Source organism: Phaethon lepturus, unplaced genomic scaffold (assembly GCF_000687285.1).
Source record: "Phaethon lepturus isolate BGI_N335 unplaced genomic scaffold, ASM68728v1 scaffold7326, whole genome shotgun sequence".
NCBI classification, from domain to species: Eukaryota; Metazoa; Chordata; class Aves; order Phaethontiformes; family Phaethontidae; genus Phaethon; species Phaethon lepturus.
In genome coordinates this window covers 161,503-188,021 of record NW_010544271.1, presented here as the reverse complement: position 1 = coordinate 188,021, position 26,519 = coordinate 161,503, and the positions used below count along the sequence as shown (strand labels likewise).

Genomic DNA, 26,519 nt, shown 5'->3' with positions numbered 1-26,519 from the left:
TTCATTTTCATTTCACCTTTGAACTCTGAAATTGCAATAAATAACCTGTGGTGTTCTACTCTTTCAAAACAGAAAATGCAAGGAAAGATTTGGAAAAGCATCAGATGCAGGCTCCAATTCTGATGAACCACTGGTAGAGTTAGTCTCAGGTAGTTAAAGCTTGCACGTAACTTTAAACAGGAAGATACATTTTTGTGCCCTGTGTATTGGGCTCAAGGGCCAACTGCCAAAAGCGTCTAATGCCCTTGTCAGCAGAAGCTGGACGTCCTCACCAAAAGCACTTAAAAACATGCAACAATCCGCAAAACATCCTAACTTGCTGACCCAGTCTTCCGAGAAACAAAGCAACCCCCCGACATAGATGACAGGGGCCCAGTAGCAGACGCGCAGTGCTGGGACTTACCGTCTTGGTCTGTGGTAACCGTGATAGCTGTGAACTGCTTGGGAGAGAAACTCAGCTCCGAGACCCCATTGGTGGCTTCTATTTCGAAGGTGTAGTTCACGTGCGACACAAAGTCAAGCACTGTCACAGAGGAGTTGATGAGACCCGTGTGCCTGGGGATGAAACGGATACCCCCCCCACAGATCTCACACTGGCTGGCGTCCGACCCACATTTCTTACAGATGACACTGTAAGTGAGATCTTTTCTTCCTCCAGTATCACTCGGGGGACTCCATTCCAACATGAGAGCTGTTTCGTTAATGTTAAAAATCACATTCCTTGGAGCAGAAGGTGGCCCTGCAGAGAAGGAGGGGAAAGGCTGTTAAGCAACAGTTGCCTATTTTGGAGGAAAAAAAAAAGAAAAAATATATTAGTCTTAAGGCAATTATTTGCAAATAGATGCTAAAGGAGTTACATTTAAATAACAAATTCAATGGAAAATTTAAAAATTATCTAAATACTTACAATTCTTGAAAATTAACCAGGAATAAAAAATAGGTGAGATCATAAAAAAAGCTGAATAATCTAAATAAATTAGAATTAATTCAGAAGTAATTTAAGGCAACATAAAAATGACTTGGGAATGTCAAATCTAGATTTGATAACACAAATGTGCACTAAATATCTCTTTATCTGGGGGGTACTGTGGTAGAGCTTTAACCACAAAATATATTTCCTTATTTTATAGTCTAGTAATGTAGGTTTTTTGGATACTTATAATCTTTGACATTTTATAAAAGCTCATTTGAACAATAAATAAATAACAGCTTTGGAATAACTACAAGAGGTGAAATTATTTGTATTAGTTCTGCAGTGCCAGATATTTTTCTATCCTTCACTGCTTATCCCCAGCGATTTCTCTGCTGTTGTTCATTAACAGAGTTAGGTGGCAACAAGCCAAGACTATTGGGCACGAGAGATAGTTTACAAGCTTTTTCTTTCCCACCTGGCACCTCATCAGCATCAGTATTAGAGTGAAGACATCAACCTTGCAAGCTAAAGATCTAAAAGGGTGGCTGCAAAGCAGGAAAAAAAAAATTCTTGAAGACTGGGGAGGGATGCAAAGCTAGTAGCAGCAGGCAGAGCACAGGAAAGCTCCCAGCTAGCAAGCAGGTGGTAAAGTTCTCTTGTGTACTGTCAGATGAACCACGAGTGACCATTTCCCATGGATCCATGGATCCCACAACAGTCAAGGTACGTCCAAAAAGTTTTAAGCTATCATGCTAACTTACTGTGTAGGATCACATGTAAATAATCTGAGAATTTATATATATGCTTCCACAGTCTGATGGAGGCTACCACCTAATCTTTCTTCAGATAAGAATTAATGAAACGGTGTAGGAAAGGCAGAAATTGTTAAAGGAAGTTTGAACAATCTTATCTCCATTTCTTATTATATTCTCCTTCTTCCACTTAACTTTCAACCAAGCACTTACAGACACATGGTTTTCCAAAACCATTTGTATACAGACCCAAAATATGCCCCAAAAATTATGTAAGAAACACAGATTTGCCAAAATGCAAGGCCTTGTACTCTGGGTTTTGATATGTTAGATGACTATGGTAAACTCAGCTGGCGAGCTCTGGGGTTTTTTTGAGCTGAATGAGCTGTATAAGCACTATACACTCAGCTCTCAACGTAAAATCACAGTGCACATGTATTGCTTAGCCAATGGTTAGCAGCACTTTGAAAACTTTCAGCTTGCTTTGCAGCTTTTCATGACTTATATAACCTTCCAGCAAGATTTAAGTATAAAGTTTTGACTGAGATACTGTTCAAATTTTGAGTGAGGTTTTTGTTACTTCAGGGCCTCTCAAGCAGACTGAAGGACTGTATGAAACACTTGCAAATGATACCAGCTAATTCTTACACAGAGTGTATTTCACCCAACAAACTGAGTGGCACAGTAAATCCGAGAGTCAGGTAATTAAAATATCCTAATGTCCTTTATAAAAACTTTAAGACAGTGAGAGAAGAATTAAACAAAGAAAATTACTGATCAACACTCTTGTAAATTCCAGTTCAACAACTTGTAATAAGGGCAAGACCTTGTGCCCAAAGGATGGTCAGATAAATGGTCTGGACTTTGCATTAGGAAGGAAGACAAAATCTCAGATCTCCTTCTAATGTTTTATGTATAAATTAGGATCTCAGATCTCAGAAAAAAAGATTTTAAAAATATACTGCTTTTTCCTAATCATTCAATTCTATGATTTCTTTTTTTTCTTAAGATCTGCAGTTACTACAGCACTGATATGCTGATTTGATTTTCAAACTTTTAGCTATTTATTTGACTGAACAAAATGTAGTAATTTAGAAAATCAAGACCATGACTGGTATTGAAATATGCACCTACAACTGAAATAAATACTTTTATTCAAGTTCTTAATTCCTGAAGATGACCTTAAATACTAAAACGGACTATAACAGAAAACATTAACATATCTCACATTTTACTAATATAAAAACTATATAGTACTAAAAAGCTATACAGTTGTACTTACACATAGCAGCAAGGATGAATACTAGCTTTAACGAAGGGAGAGAGGCAATAATAGTTGCAGAAAAAAAGTCACTATTCACCAGCATTTATAATTTTTAAGTGATGCTATTTGTTTACTTCCATGGCATAAATGTGGATATAAAAGCTGGAATGCTTTTAAAGGGAGGAAAAAAGTTTGTATGGTGTGGGAGGGATAATGTGCACTAATAAACATTAAGGTTTTCTGTGAACTGTAGTTGAACATTTGAGTTGCATTTTTCATTGTGGCAGTTATTTGTATCTTTAAATAATTGAGACTATGTTTTCATTAAAATGATTTTTGCCTTAAAGTAAATGGTAAATTAGCTGTTGGATTTCAAGCACTTGATAATTAAAATATTTGGAGGTTTACATCGCTTTGCATTTTTTTAGAAAGTTTAAAATATTTTGAATGTGTGAGTATTTATTTGTATATCTGTCTGTGCAGAGTTCATGGTTAGCAGCCAAAAAGCCCCAGACAGTAAAAATCAGTTATTTTTCAGCATATCAAGAAATGAATGGTATGTGGCTCATTTGTACCGAAGATCAATATTTCTGGAACCTGTCAGATGAAAATTATTTTTGCAATTTGCAATTTTTATGGTCAACGTGAATATTTTAAGTATTTCCTTCCTGGTCTTTGACTGTGACCTTGTGGTAAGTCTAACAGTGAAGTATTTGAAATACTCTAATATGCAAGTATTTACAAATGTAACTTTTTAACAAAGGGTAATTATATTGATATATCATTTTCTGATGGTGTGGCAACCAGAGACAAGGTACAGCTTTGAAGAAGCTGATGCAGTCCAAAAGCCCCGAGAACCCTAGAGTGTCTCAGATTTACAAATCTCTAAATTTCCCATAAAATTACTATGAGATTGATGGTTCTAGCTACTCTGGAAAACAGTCCTGAGATTGGAATAAACTAAAACTAGCACAGATTACTTCAGCTTCAATTCTTTTATTTATGTGCAGAAGGCAGGAATAATTATGTTTCCTCTAAAAACATGCTGTGACAATTAAATAATGACTGGTCTTAACAAATTCCCACTGTTAAAACCAATGAGGAGTTTTAGGAATATGGAGGATGAGCCTTAATTCCACTTACATATGTGCATAACTTTAAGCGGATCAGTAATCCCCTTGAAATAATTGGCAATACTCATGCACTTAAAACTAAGCATGCGTGTAATTGCTCAAAGGATTGGAGCCAATGTTCTAAAACTAGCTTAAATTTAATCTTACATAAACTATAGATATTATGACAATGGGTCATCATACCTCAGTTTTTTTAATGTTACTTTGTCAGCTTTGGCAGGTCAAAACAGGAATAAATGTGAATCTGGGCAATAGGGGAATTTTGTCTGGCTTTGTTAATTTTAATTTTCTAACAGATTTTTGTTGTACTGTATGTAGATGGCATCAGTAGAAGAACCAATACAGTAGATAAAATACACTTTTAAAAAAAATTTTTTTTATTAAACTAGAGAGTGAAGGTTGTTATATTCATGATTTGGGATTGTAAGAGAATCTCAATTGGAAGAGAAAACATGAATTATTGTACATTCATATTTCAATGAATAGGGAGAACATTATCAATTATGTTAGGGGTGTTTGAAAGTATATGACTGTCCGCCTGCAAATACTGAAAAAAACCTCAGACACCCTTCATACTCAAGGCCCCTCATGCCAATTTGCATGACAATTAAATAGCTTTTTAATTGCTGTTAAATTATGCCAGTTAAACTGTGATTTCATGCGAATATTAAGCTGTAATGACATGCAGTGAATCATTTGCTAAGATTTAGAACTTGGAACAAAGAGAGACAATTAATTCTAATCCTCAGATTCAGCTAAATTATGTGTCACTGGGCTTTTATGAATGTGGTCTGATTGCTTTGTTATCATTTATAAATTATACAAAGATTATTTGACACATTGGAAAAACTTGGCAGCAATAACCTTTCTGCAGATATCTGTGTGCAAAGCTCTCAGGGATTTCCTTATATTGATTTTTAAAGAAAACAAGTATATTGGTGAAAATGATGGATCCTCTCCTCACAGCAAAATTCATGACTGGATTTTATGCAAAAGAGTAAAACGCAGCTTGGATGGATGAGCACTAAAAAAAATGCAGCTCTTCTGCTTCTTAGATGAAACACAGCTTGAGTGTGAGCAATGTCTTTTGCTTCATTTACAAATTATAATGTAAGAAGTACTTCTACACTCTCTGTGGAGTAGATGGGGATTGATGTCTTATGGAGAAGCAGGCCCACTCCAAAAGCAACAGCGCTGAGTTTGTGCCTCATGCGCTGCTTTGCACCTCACCTTGCTCTGTGTATCCTCTCCCTCTGTGAAGGTGAAGTGCATTTTGCCCTTTATGGAAGGAGAGAGAAGCAAACCCAATGCTGCTGAGGTTTAGCGAGGGCAGTGCAATACTGTAAACGCTACAGAGTGATGACTGTCCGGATAAAACTTTGGTTTTTTAAGTGAGATCTGTCTGTTACCAACTATTGGACTCTTGGAAGTGTGTGCTGTTTGACCACTGAATTTACAACGGAAGGGCAAAATTAACCGTCGTGTCTGAGAACACAAAGAATCAGCATTTGGCTGTGCCCCTTGAGTTCATAATTTTTTTTTTATATACATAGATACATGTAGCATAGATAAGTAGTGTCATGATGTAGAATGCTGTACTACATTTTTTCATTTTCAGAAACACTTGCTCTGTTTCTGTGAGGCAGGCAGGAAGAATGGAAGCCAGTGACTGCAAACCAATACTCCCAGTATGAGTGTAATCATACACTGCAAACAAGTATATATATATAAAAATAACAATAAAGGCAGTAGAGTCAAAGGCTTCAAGTATGCTGCTTGATTTTGCTGCTGGAATACAGTATCGTCTCTTAAAAACAGAGGATAGAGTTTGTGGCAGAGGTTATTGAACAGAGCATTAAGTTTGTTGGGTTCAAAATGGTTTAAGCATAACATGAAAAGAGACACAGTCAGACTTAGACACCCAATATAAGCCTGCCTGTCTTTGATCAATTTATCCAATTACATTATGGCGGGAAATGAGTTTATGTACAGAGTAATCAGACGGGGGATTAGATATGATGCTATTTGTTGCTCACTGTGTATGCAGAGATATCACTGATAGAGTACTCGCATATGGCAAAGGTATACAATAAGGAGAAAGAGTAGCAGAAAGCGATTGATAACAAGTGCCAATCAAATAGAAAAAGGCTAGAGGAAAAAGATTAACAATATATCCTAATGTAATTTTCTTTCCTTTTAGTAGAATTAGAATTCTATTATGCTTTTCTGCAAAGTGCACGCTCTTACACAAAACAGTTATATGAAGCAAAAATGGGAACTGTACAATTTTGGAAAACCATACAGTATGCACATTCACAGAATTAATGAAATTAGATTTGAAGCTCATCTTGAAAAAAGTAGATGTCTGAAGCTAAACTCTTAAATTCATAGTCTCTTAAATCAAGGTTCTTATTTTCCATAATGCTGCATATGCAAGTTTTTCCACTGCTGAGGAAAAATTCTGGAGTACGGAATACTGTCTCATCCACTACAGGAAAGAAAAGAGAGAAAGAATAAAATATCTACCTATCTTAGGCATATTGCTTTGCAGGACTTGGGTAAGCAAATAAAATAGGTATGAATACAGTTGGTTCAAAATGTTTGAATATGAAGAAATTTGTAAGGGGAATCCACTATTCATTCTGTGTTTGATTCAAGAACAGCTCTCATTTTAAAAAGTCACAAGAAAAATTTATAATCTCTTACATCATATATCACATGTCAGGATACAAATTTGCAAATGAACATAAAAACTGCAAATCTGATCCAAAAGTGCTTGTGTAGAAAAGGCATTTTCCTAGTGCACAGCTTTTTCTCTCTATTTAGTTAAATTGGCTCTTTTTTTGTCCTCTATCTTTTCAACTCCTTTTATTACAGTAAAGCACAACAGTTTGGAAGGAACAGTCTAAATTCTACTCTGTCTCATATCTGTATCTTTGTTTATTAAATTTAAATTAGCCACATCTGCACAGACCCACCAAAGGCAGTGAGGTTGTATTTATGACAGAAACATAATTTTAATAACTGAGAGCATAATTTGAAAGCAGTGGGGATAAAGATATCACTTAGGGAATAATTTGGCCTGCAGACTCTTCATTACTGATGATGTGCAAGAAGATAAGAACGCAGCCTGCCTGTAAAGAGTCTTGGTGTCATTTGCAGAGCTGATGATTAGTGAAATAACCATTGTCATAGGTATAAGATGAATACATGTGCTGCTACAGTCAATGAAGTACTGATACCTTGCAGTCTAGGCTGAATGAGAGGCAATGCATGGTGGCACTGAACAAAAAGCAAGGCAGAAACTAGAACGTGGTTCACTGTCCCCTTATTTCTTATTTCTCCCAAGTTGGGGTGAGACGGGGCACTGGCACTCTGTTGTGGTTGATTTCTTCACTGCCTCCACTCACTTGGTTGCTTTGGCTGACATCCTCAGCAAGAACGGAGAGGTCTGGCAGCAAGTCTTCCCTGATAGTTTTTGGCCAAAGCAGCTCTCAGCAACTCGCTTTTGTTGGGAAAGCACTGGGGTGTTGTAGGTACCTGCTCCCTGGTGCCACAGGGCTCTCATGTTCCTCCCTACCTTATCAATACTGAAAGATAATTGTGGAAACATAATGCCATGTGTGAGTCATTTTTTCAGAGAAGAACTGTCTTTTGGAGATGAAAAATCAATGACTTATAAATAATATGGAACCACATCTGCATAATGCATGAGTGAAACTGTCTTTCTAAGCGTGAAACTGTCAAGAGCGCCTGGGATGTGTGTTAGTTCTGTGGGTAAGTTTTTAACGGCCTATGCTTGGGGCATTCATTTGATTGGAATTATTTGTAATCACCATTTTCCTGCAGGAAGTCTGGAACAACATCGTTTATTCCCTCACATATTTTAGGCCAATCTTTTTGCACATGTGCCTTGCTCCAGAGTGAGCTGACAGTGTGTGCGTTGGATTGGGGTGCCTCTCTGAACCCTATGTTCCTTAAGTAGCTGGAGGCTGGGACTTACTCTTCCCCTCTGAAAAGCATATGGTTAGATTAGACAACTTTCTATTCAGTGCCTTGGATCTGAGGAATGCCATTTTTAGTGACTATCACTCCCCTTTAGTGGATGAACAAGGTCTTGGTCTATGTAATGACCTCAGGATCACAGAGTGCCTATCGACTTTGTATATCAGCTCCAAATTATCTGGTATATTCCCAGTTTACCCAGTATAGTGCCACTTGGAGAGACCAGCATGAACACAGGAAGTAATTCAATTCTGCTAGTAGTAGTTCAATTCTGTCAGCTTGGTTCTTTTTACACGGTGCTGCCTTACACCGTGTAAACATACCAAAATTATGACTACACGCTGATGGTTATCGCAAGAGTACTTTGTTTTTATGGTTTAATCTCTTAAGCTTTTTGAATACTTAGTCTGTTAAAATACTTCATGCATTTAATATGTTATTTTTTTTTAGAATTCTCTTAACAAGAGGACTGTGGCACAAAATGTACTAGAACCAAATCCTCCACCAAAAGAGCTAACAAAATGCTACACAGAAAACTAGGTATCTTAGAAAATTTTGCAACCAAATTTTAATCGTCTTTATTAAATAAGAGGATTTTGTATGTAAATATAGTATTCCACCCACAGATTTTTAAATGCTGCTGTTTGTTTACAGTTTTGAGATTAAACAGATATAGTGGCTTTATAATCAATAAATGAATCCAAATGAGTAATGAACCACATATGAAAATCTATGAGAAATATTTTATTAAGTGAAAAGAAAATTTATGCTGTTTCTAGACATGAGCACATTGATCAAAGTAATAAAAATCTCTTCTCAGTCAGAATTTCTGCCCCTTGATTGCTGGGCATCAGTTTTGTCTTAATGACATTTAGGTTAGTCAAAAATCACAAAATGTTATAATTTAAAAATCATTAAAAGCTAAAGAATTTTCACTATCATAGTTGTATAAGAGGGAATAACTCTCTGTTGAAAGAAGATGATATGCAAGTGGGTTTAATTATATCTCCTTTTCATTGGATACAACTTTTTTTCTTTATTTTTATGATTTTTCTTGTCCTTTTTTGAAGAGGTTAGTTTTTATTCAATTGTGTTGGGATGATATCTGTCTTACAATTTTCATTTAAATCTGGGGATACAGAAGAGTACATCATATAAGTTTTTTTTCTTTACATGACTCCTCAGTTTTTTGAAAGTTTTTGTACAAGCATATTTTCATGTATTTAAAACACACACTAGTAGTTAAAACTGAACATTGTTATCTATGTGACAATGATTACATACCTCGTATTATCTCTCGGAACTACAAGTTAAAAAGTCACCAAACTAAGAAACATGTGAGTATTTTTTAGGGATGTCTAGACTAAATAGAAATATGCTGTTTGAATTTTTATTTTAAAAATCTCTTTTGGTTACCTTGAATGGAATTCTTTGTAAAACGTACAAACTCGTAATTTTTTAAAAATACAAAAATAAATAAACGAGGCACAGGAGAAAAGAATTGCAGGCACCAGTACTTATCAGACTTACGGGTACATGCCATAGTTGGTGGGTCCTTCTCAGCTCTGAAGTAACCTTTCTCACACTGACAGACAGAAGTTGCTTCTGCATAAGTCAAACTGTGTGGAGGGCACTTGGAGCACTTTACATTTCCAGCAAATGCTTTATAGAATCCAGGCCTGCAAGCTGCAAAACAAGAACATAAGTTTCATTAATAGAAGCAAGTTTTGGTCATAAGTAAAATCTGTTCCATGCAGTTATAATGCACCTTCTTTCCTTTCCAACCTAGATATATATGCTATTTTGATCACACAATTCTTCACAGTTTTTATTTTGCTATCTGGACTTAAAAAAATAAATCTATTTTTTGTCTATAATGGGAAATCATTAAAAGAGACAGCTTCCAAATTTACAAACAGTCCTCATGGCTGCCTGAGATTGTTATCTAGACAACTTCAATAACATCACTATACAAAAGCACATTATCCGTGTTTTATGTAGGTTCCATCTGTCATCTTATCCACCAAACCTATTTATATGGCTTCCTTATTTAAGTAATGGAGACTCGCAATGCTTAATATGTTTACCCTCACAACACCTTAATGAGACAGGGATGACATCCCTGTATATTTATAGCTAGGTCTGACTTGCCTACAGTCCCTGAGAAGCCTCTGGCAGAAGGGCCACATCAGCTGGGTCCTCTGCACCCTGTTGGCGTGAGAGGCTGGGAGGTGCTGCTACAACCACCTTCAGAGGAGATGCCGATACCCTCTAGCACAAAATACCGCAAGCCTAAGGCCACTCTTAATTGTGTCAGGGAACAACCTGGATAGCAGCTGCCCTGGGGATGGGGGATGTCGCGAGGGTCAGAGCTCACCACTCGGAGCAGGCGTCCCTGCTGTTCTTAACCACAGCACAACCTTACGCGCCTTTTTGTTGGCCTTTAAAGCAGAAACGATTTGTTAAAATAAAGCTCATCATAAATCTGCCACGTTTGCATTCTGGCATATTATTTGCATATTATTTTAAAACCATCCTCAAGACTTCATCACACATGTTTAAACAGAGATTTCTCTCTTCCTCCTGCCAGCTACCACATTTACACATGCCAGCATGTATTGCAGTTACTGTCTTCTGGCTCCCCAATCTGAAAACAGAACTGAAACAAATGAAAGAGCAACTCAAACATGTATAGACTGTACAGACTCATATTCCTTCTGACTCCTCCAGCAGTATAATGGAAACCATTGCTATAAATATCATTTCGAAGATCCATGTGGCTTTTTTTCATTTTGACATATTCAAGATTATTTTCTTTACATTGCTGGAGGAACTAGGCAGTATTTCCTTCTCTTGTAATAAGACAAAATAACAGTATTAAAATTAGTTGTTCTTTAAAAAGTACCTAAAAGTATGCATTTATGGATTCACTGTCAGCTCATATTAAGTGAGTTACTGTCTAGCTCATAGATAACATATACACAGATCAGTTTTCCTTCTGATTCCAAAGGACTTGCTTGATATAAAAAGCAATTTCACTAGTAGCTGAGGGGAAAAGGAGTGAGAAGATGGAACTGAAAAAGATAACCGTTGATTGCTTATCAGAATCGAATAGCCCATTTTTTCAAATGTAATTTTAAGAGCTTAATTTTGACCCAACAATTTCAGCAGTTCTCCCCCCAGTGCGTTCTTCTGACTTTGCTGAATAGACATTAGGGAGGAATCCTGCACTGCTGTCACTGATGGCGGGGGTGGGAGGGGCGGAAAAGTATTTCTGGTGTTAGATGTAAGAGGGGTGGGAACAGCAGGGATTTTCCCCTTGAAAGAAAGCTACTGGGCTGATACAATCGTGATTATAGTGAGTGGTAATTTTCTACTGATTGGAAAGACAGCAGGTTTAGTGCATGGAAGAAGGCAGCATTGTAGATATAGGCTGAAGGAAAGGAAGGAAGGCAGGAAGGAAGGAAGGAAGGAAGGAAGGAAGGAGCTAAGGAACAATTGAGGAGGAAGGAAGGAAGGAAGGAAGGAAGGAAGGAAGGAAGGAAGGAAGGAAGGAAGGAAGGAAGGAAGGAAGGAAGGAAGGAAGGAAGGAAGGAAGGAAGGAAGGAAGGAAGGAAGGAAGGAAGGAAGGAAGGAAGGAAGGAAGGAAGGAAGGAGCTAAGGAAAAATTGAGGAAGGATGTTATGTTTGCCTACACTTTTCTTCTTTTCTCATGCCCAAATCCTGCCCTGGCTTATCTGAGGATAAATACTAAATTCTTGCTTTTAGTAGCTACCTTTCATACACATGGTGTGATACAAAGAAGTTTGTGATTAAAGAGTCAGCAATTCCAGGTTATAGTTTCAGTCAAAGCAAAATGAGTGCTCTTTAAAATCCTTACTGCTTCTGAAATTCATGTCTGTCAGTTCTGAAATCATTCTTCCTTTCCTTCTGTCCCACAAATGACAAACTGCTTTGGATCAAAGGAAACATAGCATTCGCTTTCAAGAGAAATATTTTGTTTATCATTTCAAGCAATCCACTATTCCAAAATCAAACTTGAGAAGACGACTCATTTCCAGTTTAAAAAAGTAAATGTTTTATTCTGAAATGGTATTCTGTAATGTATTTAAAGCAATTATGGTTTTGATCTGGTATATCTCTTAAAAGAAAGCACATACATACTTGTGGAAAAGATGAGGAAAAAATAATGGATAAATAAGTGGAGAATTTTACTTCTTTTGAAGACAACTCAAATGCATTTGTCCATTAAGCAGGTATGTACCACAAATTCTGAGGCAGAGGAAAGTATCAGGGAAGCTTTTCTATGGATAAGTTTATAAAGCTATTGATAACCTGCCTCCCCCCCCAAAATGTAGAATCGCACAACCATGATTATTGCATACTTTCAAATAAAAACCAGACCTTCATAAACAAGATAAAATAACACAAGCTGAAAACACCCAAATGATCACAAGCGTGGTATAACTAAACTCTCTGAATAACTCAGTGCTGATTGCCAACATTCAAGGTGAAAGAAAATAAACTGTTACTCTACCAAAATCAATGAATATGCAGCACGAATCTGAAATACAGCACTTCAGCTGCTGTACATATCTAAGCTTAGATTTTGCTGACAAATATTGTGTTTCAGTGGCACAATTAACAAAAACAATTGCTAAGTTTACTATTTTCCACAGAAAATTTGCAAGCACTAGAGTTACTACCCAGGTTTTTAAAAGCTCATTTAGGAAATGCCTCAAATGCTATGATTTCAGAGACATGTCTCCCTCTGAAGAAAAGAAGAATCTCTCTGTTCTTTGGCCTTGGGTGTCTTTGTAGAGCTTAATGTTGTATAAGGCCACTGTAAGCCAACTGTAGCTCACAGCAATTCTAACTAAAATTTACAGGAAAATTGCACAAAGAAGTCAATGGTATATGCATTCCATTGTAATTTCTGACTTACATATAACAATTTGTAAAACTGGGGTTTGTAAATGTTCTGCTATGAGATTGCAGGTTGCATACTGCATGTAAACCCTGTGTGGGCCTGCAGGTTGGGATATCAAACCATACACAAGCACTAGATGTTGTATTCAACTTCAAAGTCCTAAAGTCACATGCTATCTAAAATACCGATTACGATATGATTCTGTAAAGGGATTAATCAATAGGCTTACTTACCTGCTTGATTTTAACCAAGTTCCTCAGATTTTGCCTAGCTTTATACTATTTCTACTGTTTATTCTCCTGTGGTGGTTTCAGACAAACAAAATTACCTAGTGTACAAATTACCTGATGGGCAAATCAGAAATTCAGAAACTTTTAATTGTAAGCGTGTTGTGGTTTTGTATTTGGAGAAGGAAATGTGCTGGTTTTGGCTGGGATAGAGTTAATTTTCTTCATAGTGGCTATGGGGCCGTGTTTTGGATTTGTGCTCGAAACAGTGCTGATAACGCAGGGATGTTTCGTTACCGCTGAGCAGTGCTTACACAGGGTCAAGGCCTTTTCTGCTTCTCACCCCTCCCCACCAGTGAGGAGGCTGGGGGTGCACAAGAAGTTGGGAGGGGACACAGCTGGGACAGCTGACCCCAACTGACCAAAGGGATATTCCATACCATATGACGTCATGCTCAGCAATAAAAGCTGGGGGAAGAAGAAGGAAGTGAGGGATGTTTGGGGATACGGTGTTTTGTCTTCCTGAGTCACTGTTATGTGTGATGGAGCCCTACTTTCCTGGAGGTGGCTGAACACCTACCTGCTGATGGGAAGTGGTGAATTAATTCCTTGTTTTGCTTTCCTTGTGCATGCAGCTTTTGCTTTACCTATTAAACTCTCTTTACCTCAAGGCATGAATTTTTTCACTTTTGCTCTTCTGACTCTCTCCCCCACATCCCACAGGGAGGGAGTGAGCGAGCTGCTGTGTGGTGCTTGGTTGTTGGCTGGGGTTAAACCACAACAGGAAAAAAGGCATCTTTCCCATGCAAAATCGTACCCAATGTAAATACATTACAAGTAAGTTAAAAGTTTGTTCCAGGTGTTTATGTATGCAGTAAGTTTCATTTTGTCTGGGTTAATATATAGTATTTTCAAAGTGTTTGTCATAACATTTTCTTCACTTAGATAATAGTTATTGCATCTACCATTTTCACAAATTATTTGTGCATATATCAGCGTAAACTAAAATTTAAACTATGAAAAGCTGCTGTCTGAAAAATATTCTAATGATGACTATTCAAAAAACCCTAAAGTTTCTTTTTATCTTTGTTACCACACATAATCTTTTTCTAACTTCTAAATCACTGGAAGGCATCTTGTTTTCTCTAATGTTATCTAACATAAGCGACTTTGTGACTTCCTAATTATATGAACTGTATGAGATCTGACTTTTGTAAAGCCTAGGGGAAGATATTATATTGTCTTAATGGTTAAGTAATTAGCAGGGTATCTGAATGAACAATTCAAAGACACTAAAGTTTTCTCCAAAGAGATACCAGAGATCATGCAGAGAAGCACTGATAATTTAATTGGCTTCATAAAAGATAACACATCTATAAATGTGCTTTACTGCAGCCTTATCAGGATTTGACTATGAGGTTTTTAAACTATAGAAATTCTGTAATTAATATAACTTTCCTTATTTAATATTTAATGTATGACATTTAATTTTGTTTGTATTAAACATAGATGCATACAAAGAGAAGTTAACATTATGCAGAGATCTGGTGAACTCCTAAAGAAAGTTTTCATGGCTTGCTAGTCTCCCAGCCTGGCCAGAGAATGGGAGAAGGCATTTATCAAGCAGTCACAAAGCAGTTTAGCACTGTTGATGCTATTTGCAGAAATATTGAAGCAGACTGGAAAAACTTTAGAGGTGCATTGTACACTGGAGCCCAAAGACACTTACCTTACCAACTAAGATGAGATATGATCTTAGTTGTTCCAAACAGCAACACGTGTGGCGCAAGATGGTGTGGGAAGCTGCCCTTCCGAATGGTCAGTCTACGGCCATTACCACCCATAAGGACCTGAAGCGCATTCCTCTGCCAGGATTTTGGCTGCTGGGGCTCAGGGCCAGCTCAGAGCCGGTGCAGCCGAGGGTGGCCCCATCCCACTGGGGCCATGGGGAAAGGCTCCTCGGCTGTGAGGCTGACCTCCACCTGTGGGAGCTGCTTTTGGCTGAGGGCTCGATCCCTGCCTAGGCTGCACCTCCGCCATGTCACAGCCCTGCCCTGCCTGGCCACGGGGCCTGCTGAGCGAGGCCCACCTGTGGACCAACATCCTGGCCCAGTCCACCACCAAAGGCCCAAGGTGGTGCAACAGGCCCTGCCTGGCTGCCCCCGAGGTGCTCGCCCCCATGGTGCTCCAACAACCTAAACCAATAGCTGGATATATATTACAGCAAGCGCAGAGAGCGCCGTACTTCACTGAGATCCCTCTGGGAAACCGGACATGTATCCAAACCCAGGGGAAGGCGACCGAAGGCTGACCTGGGCGTAGGCTGGCGGGCCGTAGGCCCTGGTCTCGCAGCATTATTCAGGCAGTGAGGAGCGAGGGCTTCATCCCGTGTTGGATGTGCCAGTATTTTTAAGGACTTTTGGAATTACCCAGTCCAGTAAATAAGGTCATGGGTCAGTTACTACAAAATACAGTTGTGGACTTTCTTGCAAAAGAGTCTTTGCTGCTCAAGACTGCTATGGCCATTAAGTTCTTCCCCAGCCTGCGGGGAGGGGTATGATGTATAGACAGGAAATCTGAAAAATGCAAACAGGGTGCTCATCTTTGTGGCCATAAACCTTGATGCTTTAAAAAAAGAGGGCATTTTCACTGCTCTGTGGGAGCATGTCATTGTGAAAGAAAGAAATTGATTCCAGTTTTCAGTTGTTTCAGTTTTACATCATCTGAATCGGCCATTATCAAGTTAGTTGACATAAGAGGAGTCCAAAGGAAACTTAGGAGCAACTTTTACGTATGTCTGACACTTGTTGGTCTGTGTGTGTAAAACATTTCTCATGAAAGTGGGATTTTTATAGCTTGCTGAGAACTCATCAATCAGATTAAAATAGAAGAGACTATGTTGTCATTTACAATGAATGGCAACCATCAGTAGCTGTGGAAGAGGTGTTTTAATCTTTCTGAAACACATAATTTTCTATGCTTTTCCACCTCATACATTTTTTTAAATTGCTTACTGAAACCCACTAATGCACTACAAGACTGACATCTTTCATATTCGTTATATTCTGTCGATATATAATTATTCAAATTTTAAAGTCCTCTTACCCCTCTGATATCACTTTATAAAATGGGCAATCTAATAAGGCCTGTTCTGTTCTACCACTGTGAAGAAACAAGGAAATAAAATATTACTTTAACCAATTTATATTTTAGTAAAAGTACACGGAAAAGAACAAAGAACTATATAGAAATAAACAAGAGAAAAGAATATAACAAAAGATGCACGATGTATATTACAAAAGGCAGAATATGATCACAAAGTCAAGATTAGGATATTACAGAATAAGGACAATGAAGTTATGATGACAACCTCTGAATGTGAGTACTATCTGATTAAGTAATCACATGTCTTTTCTTTCTTCACATGGTCATTGTTTTATTCAGGTCATGAATGGACTGTAAGAAAAGAGAGGGGATTCACTCTGGGTCATGTTCAAACATGAGGAAGAGTTGCTAGGAACATAAGCCATCATGAAGAACCCATTGGAGGAAGACCAGCCATAACAGATTATAAATTATGGAACAGGCTGGTTAGTTGAAATCACAAGAATAAAAGACATCATGTATCAAGAAAGCAAGAGACTAGTTTTGTTAAGTTCCTACAGATGGTAAGGAGGGGACAACAGACACCCCTAGGAAACTTAGTGACAGAATGACCAACTTTTGGGGGACAATGGACTGATTTTCTTTTTTTTTTTTTCAGTAAATTTGATGGATTGTATTTCCATGTGCTTTGATACGCACTTAAATACATCTGTGTTTGTATGCTCCAGTCAATCTCTTCTCTTGACAATATCTTCTGCTCTCTAATATTTCTATTCTCTGAGGTGGAGAACAGATATGAGCATTACTCACATCCTTGACTTTGGAGAGGAACAAGGGAGACAAACGAAAAAGAGGCAGGTATAAGGCTGCTTCCTCAAATATATCTACATAATGAAGATAGGTAAATGAAATTAATTGTTCTTTCTCTTTGTGACAATTCTTTTTTTCCCCCAGTGTCCTGATTTTGGCTGGGATGGACTTGGGGTTTTTTCCTTCCCGATAGCTGGTATGGTGCTGTGCTTTGGAGTTAGTATGAGAATGATGTTGATAACACGCTGAAGTTTTAGTTGTGGCTAAGTAGTTGTAGTGCTTATGCTAAGTCAAGGACTTTTCAGATTCTCATGCTCTGCCAGTGAGGACGTGCACGGGGAGCTGGGAGGGGGCACAGATGGGACAGCTGACCCAGGCTGGCCAGAGAGATATTCCCCACCATATAACGCCATGCCCAGTACCTAAACTGGAGTTAGCCGCGGGGCGGGAATCGCTGCTCGGGGACAGGCTATTGATCACCGGGTGGTGAGCAATCGCTGTACTGGGCATCACTTTTCTTGTACATTCCTCTGTCGGTATTATTATTGTTGTTATCATTGTTGTTTCCTTCTCTCTTGCGGTCCTATTAAACTGTTTTTATCTCAACCCATGAGTTTTTCCCAATTCTCTCCCCTGTCCCACTGGGGGAGGGAGGAGTGAGCGAGTGGCTGCGTGGTGCTTAACTGCTGGCTGGGGCTAAACCACGACACCGAGTGACTCACTTTCTGTCATTCCCATATTTCAATATTTTATTGAGGTTTTTTCTTAAAATGATTAGAAGAAATAACAAAAGAGATAATTGGTATATATCAAACAGTATTTTCAGTTCACGTCAATGCAGTTTTTCTCTGTATAAAACGTTAGTTGCAATACAATAACGTAAGCAATGATTCAGGTCACATACTCCATTTTTAAAGAATCTGTGGTTTATCCAAAAAATTCACACAGACAAGGAGAACAATCAATAACATTAATTTTATCACTGCCTGTCATATTATATACAATTCAATAGCGCATCAAAAAGCTGGGATCTGTACTACCCAGCACAGGTGTATACTATTCTGCACTTCTTAAGGTGCTTTGTCAGCTCCTTCTCAAAGACTTTTAAGTTGGCAATTAAAGATTTCTGATAACAACAAAGAGAAACACCTTGTTTGCTACTGAGGTGACTCAAATAGCTTTTGCAGTGTGAAAACAAACTGTCTTATAGAACTTTGCTTTTCACATACAGAGCAATAATTACTCAGTGACTTAAGCTGCTTTTCGTATTTGTCGTGGTTTAACCCCAGCCAGCAACCGAGCACCACGCGGCTGCTTGCTCACTCTCCCCTGGTGGGATGGGGGAGAGAATTGGAAGAGTAAAAGTGAAAAAACTCATGGGTTGAGATAAGAACAGTTTAATAATTGAAATAAAATAAAATAAAATAGTAATAATAACGATAAAAGAACACACAGAGCAAGTGATACGTGATGCAATTGCTCACCACCCACCAACCAACAACCTGCCAGTCCCCTGGCCAGCTTTTCCCTCGTTTATATACTAAGCATGACATCGTATGGCATGGAATATTCCTTCGGCCAGTTTGGGTCAGCTGTCCTGGCTGTGCCCCCTCCCAGCTTCTTGTGCATCTCCAGCCTTCTTAGTCAATAGAGCACGAGAAGCTGAAAAGTCCTTGAGTTAGTGTAAACACTGCTTAGCAACAACTAAAATATCAGTGTGTTACCAACATTATTCTCATACTAAATCCAAAACACAGCTCTATACCAGCTACTAGGAAGAAAATTAACTCTACCCCAGCTGAAACCAGGACAGTATTGCTGCTGGAGACTACCATTGCCTAGTAATAAAAGGATTTTCAAAGATCTGTGAAGAAGACTTTGTATCCATATCCTGGCTCCCCTTCATTTACAGGCAAGATGGAGACAAGGTACAGGAATAATACATGTAACTGGTGCTCTTTGTTAATCACAAGGAGAACGATACTTTCACAGGTTGCCTACCCATTGTATTTGTCACCTTATTTATAGATATTTCCTGTAGGTGTATATTTTACATTGTTAACCTCTTTTTAAAAAAATCTTGACTAAGGACTGATTTTTGTATTTTCAAAAAAATAAAAAAGAGCATTCTAAGCACTTTCATATAGACTAGAATTTAAGAGTATGATTCTAAATGTATAGGTACTACTCAAAGAAAGAGATGGAAAATGTTTTCAATACTGATAAAACTTTGTTTTTCACTTAATTCTTAGAACTAGCTGAATTATTTTTTCCAAAACTAATATAGTAAATGAAATTTACGACCACAACGGGAAGATGGAAGGTAAGAATGTTTCAGCACGAATGAATACAAAACTGGCAAAATTATAAGCAGCTGAAAAGAGGCTCATTTGACTGGAAGTATCAAGCATTGAAACTACAGATCAAGACTATATCCATAAAAATAAGAGCTACACTGCTTCACAGAAGATCTGCAACCTTTTAAAATTACCCCTTAACCACATTTTATCAACAGTACTGATGAGTCAAAGCAGTTAAATTTTTAGAGAAAGTTGCTATATTGCAACTTACTGCAACTTAACTTGTGTGTGTGTTTAGCTCGGATATACCTTCCTAAAGGGGGACCCAGAGATGACTGTACAGTTTCATTTTGTTAGGTCCTTTTATGTATGTCCATATAAGCTCCAACACTGAAAAGAAAACTTGAGCTAAAATCAAAACAAAAGCAGACCTTCCTGCACAGTTCAGGGCAATGCAGTGCTGGTGTAATTGGCAGAAGTTACTCATTGAGTCCCAAAATCTGTCTGCAACAGCTGTGAAAACTCTTCATTTTGAAGTATACTCTTAGAAATGCATTTTATTGCCTTTTAATCATTGTTCCATTATTGCAAAGCTGTATTTTTAAGAAAATGTTTTCTTCATTCCTTCAGCCCTGTCCAGTAAAAAGCTGGTATCTGAGTGACCTGCAGCAACATCAATGCCAAGGAGTGTTCTGCACCTACGCAAATCCTGAAAACTGAAATACTAGATAATCAGCTGTAATAGTCAACACCTCAGCATCTTTGCTGCAGAGTATCTTTAGGGTAGAAGTAGTATGCCTCTACTCAGCTGCCCTGGCTTCTTTGTGAACTGGTAACAGAAAGGACCAAAAAGGAGGAGCATACTTCAGTAGCCAGCACTACTCAGGAAAGCTCACTGGCACGTGTCAGAATAGTGGAGAGAATGCTTGAATCTCCAGGTAAACTTTAATAATTTCTGTTTAACGTGTTTAGTTCACTGCAGGTGCACAAGCCAAATGGAAGAATTTGCGCACTGTAAAGTGAGGGGAGCATGTCTACTCCTATGTGATGAATGTTGCAGTGGTACATCCCTCCTCACATTTTTGAAGAGGACAGATTCTTCTGTAGGTTTCTTTACCATTTCCAAAAATAAAAGAAGGAAACTGTTGCTGCTGTAGCAAAGCAATATGAAAATCAAGAAAATCTGTTAGACCAAAGAAAACCATATCATAATGCACATAGGGAGTAGTTTATTTAACAGTGCTGGGAGCTGTTCAGCATGTCAAATTGCTTTTCATAAAGGGAAGCTGAAATAGTGGTTAGGCTACAGTTGTAGCTGGAAGGGCTTTTGGGGGGAGGGATAAGGCAGGAGTGTGATAAGTTTCTCAACACTGCAGTGAACACTACAAAAGAGAAGTCTGAAAAACAGCAGTAAGAAATATTATTTATTACAACTGTGGAAGGGACCAGTTGTGATTAGACTGTATCAAATATTTCGTTCTGAAAGAGGAAAAAATGATCTGCAGACATCAGGTCCATTTTGTGGCTAGTTCCTTTTGCACATTATCTATTGCTATATCATAAAAGTTAAAGCAGCATTTTTACAAAGAGGTGCTCATTCGTGTATCTTTCGTGATCCCAATGAATGCAAACCCACAGCAGATGATTGCTCTGCAGTGCTGGTGCTAGTATAGGGGCTGAATAAATGGTCAAGCCCATTTAAGCTATGGCCTTCTCTTTTTCTTCTTTTTTCCCCTCTATTGTCACAATGATCGTAAAAAGATGGATCCCCCTATTCAGGGTCGCATGGCTAGCTTTGTTGTCTCATTTAAGTAAGTATCTGTTAAATTGTTGGTAAGGTTTCCCCACTATCATAAATACATTCAGGTAGTGGTCAATGTGGTGTTGGTTTCCAAAAAGATTTTTCTGTATTGGAATATTAAAAAAGAGCACTCTCAGAGTGGTGATAAGAATTATAAAATTGTCATCTCTGGATCTAAGCATAATAATTAAATTCTAGAAAAATACCTCCTGCTATCAGAAAGTTTCAAAGTGCTTCCTCCCAGATAGTTGTACAAAATTTAAAGTGCTTTCTTACTAGATATATGTGCGAAAATTTTTTATATAGAGAGAGCAGTTTGTCAATCTTATGATATCCTTTTTCAAATGCTACCATATACATGTGATTCTGTACAGTTTCAACTTTTGACAAGTGCCAAAACTTTCAGCCTGCTACTTGTAGCAATGCCATTTGTTGACTGGCATCATGTCAGACTGATTTTCTGTGTAAGGATAGTAAGTTACCAGCACACTTCTCAAATAATTAATGGCACTTGGCTTCATGCCTCAGAACACACTCAAGGTGTACACTGAAAGCCTACTAAAGCTCTCCCTGACATGACTTATTACTTTATTACAACACTGTAGAACAGCTTTCTAGAGAAGGCATACCTTGAAGGAACGTAATAATCTTACAGGCAGTTATTAACAATAAAAACCTGAAGAATACTACAGTCACTATTTACAAGGATACCATTTCTTGTTATGGCCTTATTATAAGACTGTAGTTTTTAACGATTTAAAATGCTCAATGCTCATTTTTGTGTTCACAATTTTCACAAACCAATTGTTTTTTTAATAAATCAGGTAAAACTATGCAATTCTTTTTTTCTCTGTGTAACTGTCTCTTTTACAATGTTATAATTAGAAAGAAATCATAGCAATGAGAGTACAATCTAACCCACTTTAAGAAATACTTTATATAATCTAATTTTTAAAACGAGAGGCTCGAAAATATGCTTACATTTTTAATTATGGTTACCAAGATAGCACATTCAAGTAAGGATTTGTATATGCAATTTATTTAAGTTCCTGCTCTATCTGCATGTACAAGTCAGGAGTTTGTGCACACAAGCAAAATTACTGTAATCATGGGGAATATATAAATGCCCAGAACAGATAGGCAATTGTACAGGTGTGCAATTTCAGGTGCAAAGAATGCTGAATTGTTCTTATAAAATCATGCATTTGGTTTTTAAAAGAGTCTGTTTTGATGTGTTTGTAGAAAAACTCAAAAGCTTGATTTTCAAACACACCAAATCATGATTAGTGACTCCCAAACTATCTCAGCTCTGATTTATCACATTCAGAAACACTGAAAATGAAGTTCTCATGCTTCTCATGCCCATGGAACCAAACAAAATTTTCTTTTCTATTATCTCTGAGTGCTTTCAAGCTACAGGAAAGTAATCTTCTTGGTTATTAAAAATTATTTCAAACACATCTTTGTATCTTCTACATTACTGTACTAAGTATCACATAATTTTATGCTATCATTATTGTAAGTCATGGAGTAACACAATGTGATACTTCTGAATAAAGTCAAATTTCATGTCAGCAACATACAATATTCAAATACTGATCACCAACCTGTCTGTTAATGTATCACATAAAATGATTTCAATAAAGCTTACCAACATGCAGTCCATACATTATACTATGGAATTTCTCCATCCATTTAAATGTCCTGTTTATGTCCATATCTAATACAAGTAGATGATATTTTAGACTAAAAGAACTGTATGTTGTGTTTAATTTCTGGGTTTTTATTATTTATTTATTTATTTTCTACACAGGTGGTGTCTGCCTGTACAATACAGGCACATTTAATGATAGATTCTGCTCTCAGAAAATTCACTGTCCATACTGCCATTGATTTCAACACTGTCAATCCTTCAGAAAACTGTTCCTTAATTACAGATAATGATCAGGATAACAGCAACTACATTCATCTGTTGCTCATCTCAATAACAATTAGTTTTCCTGTGTCTTCATTCTAGCCAATTTTGCCATGGAAGCAACACACAAAATTCTGTAATTAGTCCATTTGGGCTTTCCTTTTCCTTTCCCTCTCCCCAGCATACATGTAGAACCACTTGCAGTACTTAGCCCCAAATTATAATAATTACTTAATTGTATTTACATATGTACAGACACATTTATGACTATGCCCACTGAATATCAGGAATACTGGCTATAGAATAGTAAAAAGCAATGTTTAAGTGAAGCCTCAGATTTCTGTCAGAACTGCAATCTTGTCCTACCAATGAATAACAGGTAAGCAAACAATACTAAACTGTTTTTTTAGAAACAGTCAATTTAAAAAAATAATTACATGCTTTAAAGTCTTGTGTTTGCATAAACCATGGACTAGAATTTACAAATTATTAGTAGTATTATATGCAACGGCAGAGAGTAGCATAGCTAGTGTAGATAGATGGATAGTAACAATAGAAGACATAACAAAACACAAACTTTTGTTCAGTAAGTCTTTGTCACCTCAGTCACACATCTAAATGATCTGCACAGGAGGTGCATGCATTTCTGGTTTGTTATTCCCGTTTATACATCTCTCTCAAGTGAAATCAGCAAATTGCCTAGTAGTCCTGACATCAACATTCCTCTATTTTTTTTCATTTTATAACCAAACATTGACAACTTCTCCAAACTCATCACCTGGATTTGGTTTTATATTAATTTCAATACATAGCCAAAGCCTTGTTAACCCAAGGGAAAGCTCTGAATGCTGTCTCAAATATTCTTCTGTTGGCCTTATAAGACAGGAATAACTAAATCCTTTGGTGAGGCAAATCCAACCCCATTTTAATAAAACTGAAATCATGAAGGTGCCCTTTAGCAGAACAGGGTTTCTAATTTGTGTTTTCACCAAAGTAGTTATGTGGGATATATCTCCAATCCTGTGTCTAGAATATTTCACATGATTGATGACAAGTATCAAAGTTAAGTATTTCTACTGAACATACCAAGATATTTCACAGGAATCCCACAGATATGAACCATTCATTTAATCCAAAATCTCAAACAACCACGTTGATGTGAAAAATGCTCCCTCCAGTAAGAATTCTGGTATGGATAGAGAAATCTGAGCATAAGAACAAAGGTAAGTATTACTGTAAAAACATATTCATTCTGCGTAAAATCTGATTGTTTCTCAGGTTTGCTAGAGAAATCCCAGAGTAGCTTATTTCTAGTTTTCAACTATGTTGGATGCACACTACAGCGTTAAGTAATTTCCAAAGGAAATAAAAATCATTATCCCCATCCTCAAAAAATCCCAACCAAAACCTTAAGTTTAGAGAGGTCAAATGTGACTTGTTCAAGGTCTTCTAGCAACTTACAGCAGAGACAAGGTCATCCACCTAATTATCCTGACTACATGTGCGGGGCCTTCACAGTCACAGGCCAGGTAGGGCTGTAGCTAGTTAAATCAGGAGCCAACCACCACAGAAGAGGAGCCAGCATCAGGTCAGCCTATAACTCAATTTACTTTTTTCTTTTTTTCACAGTTTGACACTTCCCCACAGCTGCAAACATACAACCAGACAGATACTTGGCATAAAATTGACCTCTCAGCCACAGACTGTTTAGCGTAAAGGTTTTTTATGTTACTAGCATCAGTCAAGTAGGATTGTGTAGCTGTGCTATCCTGCCTTTTTTAAATATGTAAATTCACATGAGAGTTTAAATTCTGAAAACAAAATGTTTACATTTTGTAACATGCATATGTATTATTGGTAACATTTCAGGGCAATAAAACTGGCCACAAAGTTCATATATATAATTTTAAATATCTAACAGATGACCAGACATATCTGGAATAATCCCTAGGCCACAAGAAAAGTAAGTGCAAAATTGGATTACATAGTCTACAACACTGACAACTACTGATGCTGCACCCCCATTTCTCATTAGATTGTCAATTTAATTCTAGTGAAGTTTAACTCCATTTCAGCTTTTAAATATTCATTAAGAAGCCTGCAGGACACTTAGTTTTAGAGGTCATAAATAACTGCTACTCAAACTGGGGTGTACACACACAACAGGAAGCAGGAGACTTACCACTCACCCACTGAGCTGTGGACCCTGTTTGTGTCTTAGCCTTATAGCAGTTAACATTACATTTATTTCGCCATTGGGGATGGCAGATTGCTTGTATGTCATCATTTTTCACCTTTTTTTTCCACTTATATTCAGGTTTATCATACTCTGAGCAAAATGACTGGGAGACAAAGGTCAGGGTCTGCAATTCTGATAGTAAATGAGATACTACTGCTATCAAATGTTCAGCATTTTGATCTGTAAAACTCAGTGATCTGTGCTTATCAAAAAATAACAACAGACTTTACCGTTTGGCATATTTCTTTGATATTATACTGTTTTTATTTAATAGGCTAATTTTTGCATAGAAAACTGGACAGGGACAACTCTGTTAAACTCAGCTTAACAAAGTGTAACTTAACAAATTGTAACTTAAACTGTCCATCTATATTTTCAATTAATATATAAAATCACAAATATGCACATGTAATATAATGGTTAGTTTTAGAAAAAATATATATAAGTATTTGTCACCCTTTTAGCACAGCATTTAGAAGAGTACTTTAGTTATTTTAATTTCCCTGTATGGCCATTGGTAACTATCACTATGATCACTGATCTTTAAGGTCCCTTTCCAACATAAACCATTCTGTGATTCTATGATCATCTACTCTGTATGCCTGCATAACAGATAAATTTTAGCTTTGCTTAGCAATTTCCAGGTTGATTTCAAATACCATGTATTTTAGAGTGATACCATGGATCACTTGCTTTATTCACTTCCTTACTGGTTTTATTCTAAGAATTTGAAATTTTTCTTGTCTACCATGATCATCTTACTTGCCTCCCAAGCTACGTTTCTTGGCCTTTCCTTCTACAATTATTCCAGAATCTGCTTTCTTCCTCTACTCATTCTGTTTTTATGAGTATTGAGGCATTATACCCCATATCTTTTCTCTGCTGAAATTCTGTAATGAAAGCAGACAAAAAAATATATTCATTGTATTTGGGAATTAAAAAAAAAAAAAATCCTGTTGCGTTGTTTCAAAATACTGTCTTGTGCCTTTTCTGCCTCTCTCTTCACTTTCTTCTAGCTCTTTTCTATGTTAGTGTGGATTGTTGTAGGTGCTGTTTAAGTCTAGGACCATGGGTAAATAGACTCTTGAATTCCCAATTTGAAAAGGTTCCATAAGACAGCAGCTG

The 26,519-nt window shown here is 37.3% G+C and overlaps 1 protein-coding gene across 1 annotated transcript in view; it reads right to left on the bottom strand.

Moving 5' to 3' along the window:
* Positions 1-311: 311 nt before the first annotated feature.
* The window catches only part of LOC104621992 (ephrin type-A receptor 6-like), a 170,830-nt gene continuing 144,622 nt past the window's right edge, over positions 312-26,519 (bottom strand). The window contains exons 4-5 of the mRNA XM_010288632.1: positions 9,598-9,753; positions 312-739 (exon numbers count right to left, since the gene is read on the bottom strand). Of these exons, the coding sequence (XP_010286934.1) occupies positions 312-739; positions 9,598-9,753 (584 nt within the window). The remainder of the gene's footprint in view (positions 740-9,597; positions 9,754-26,519) is intronic.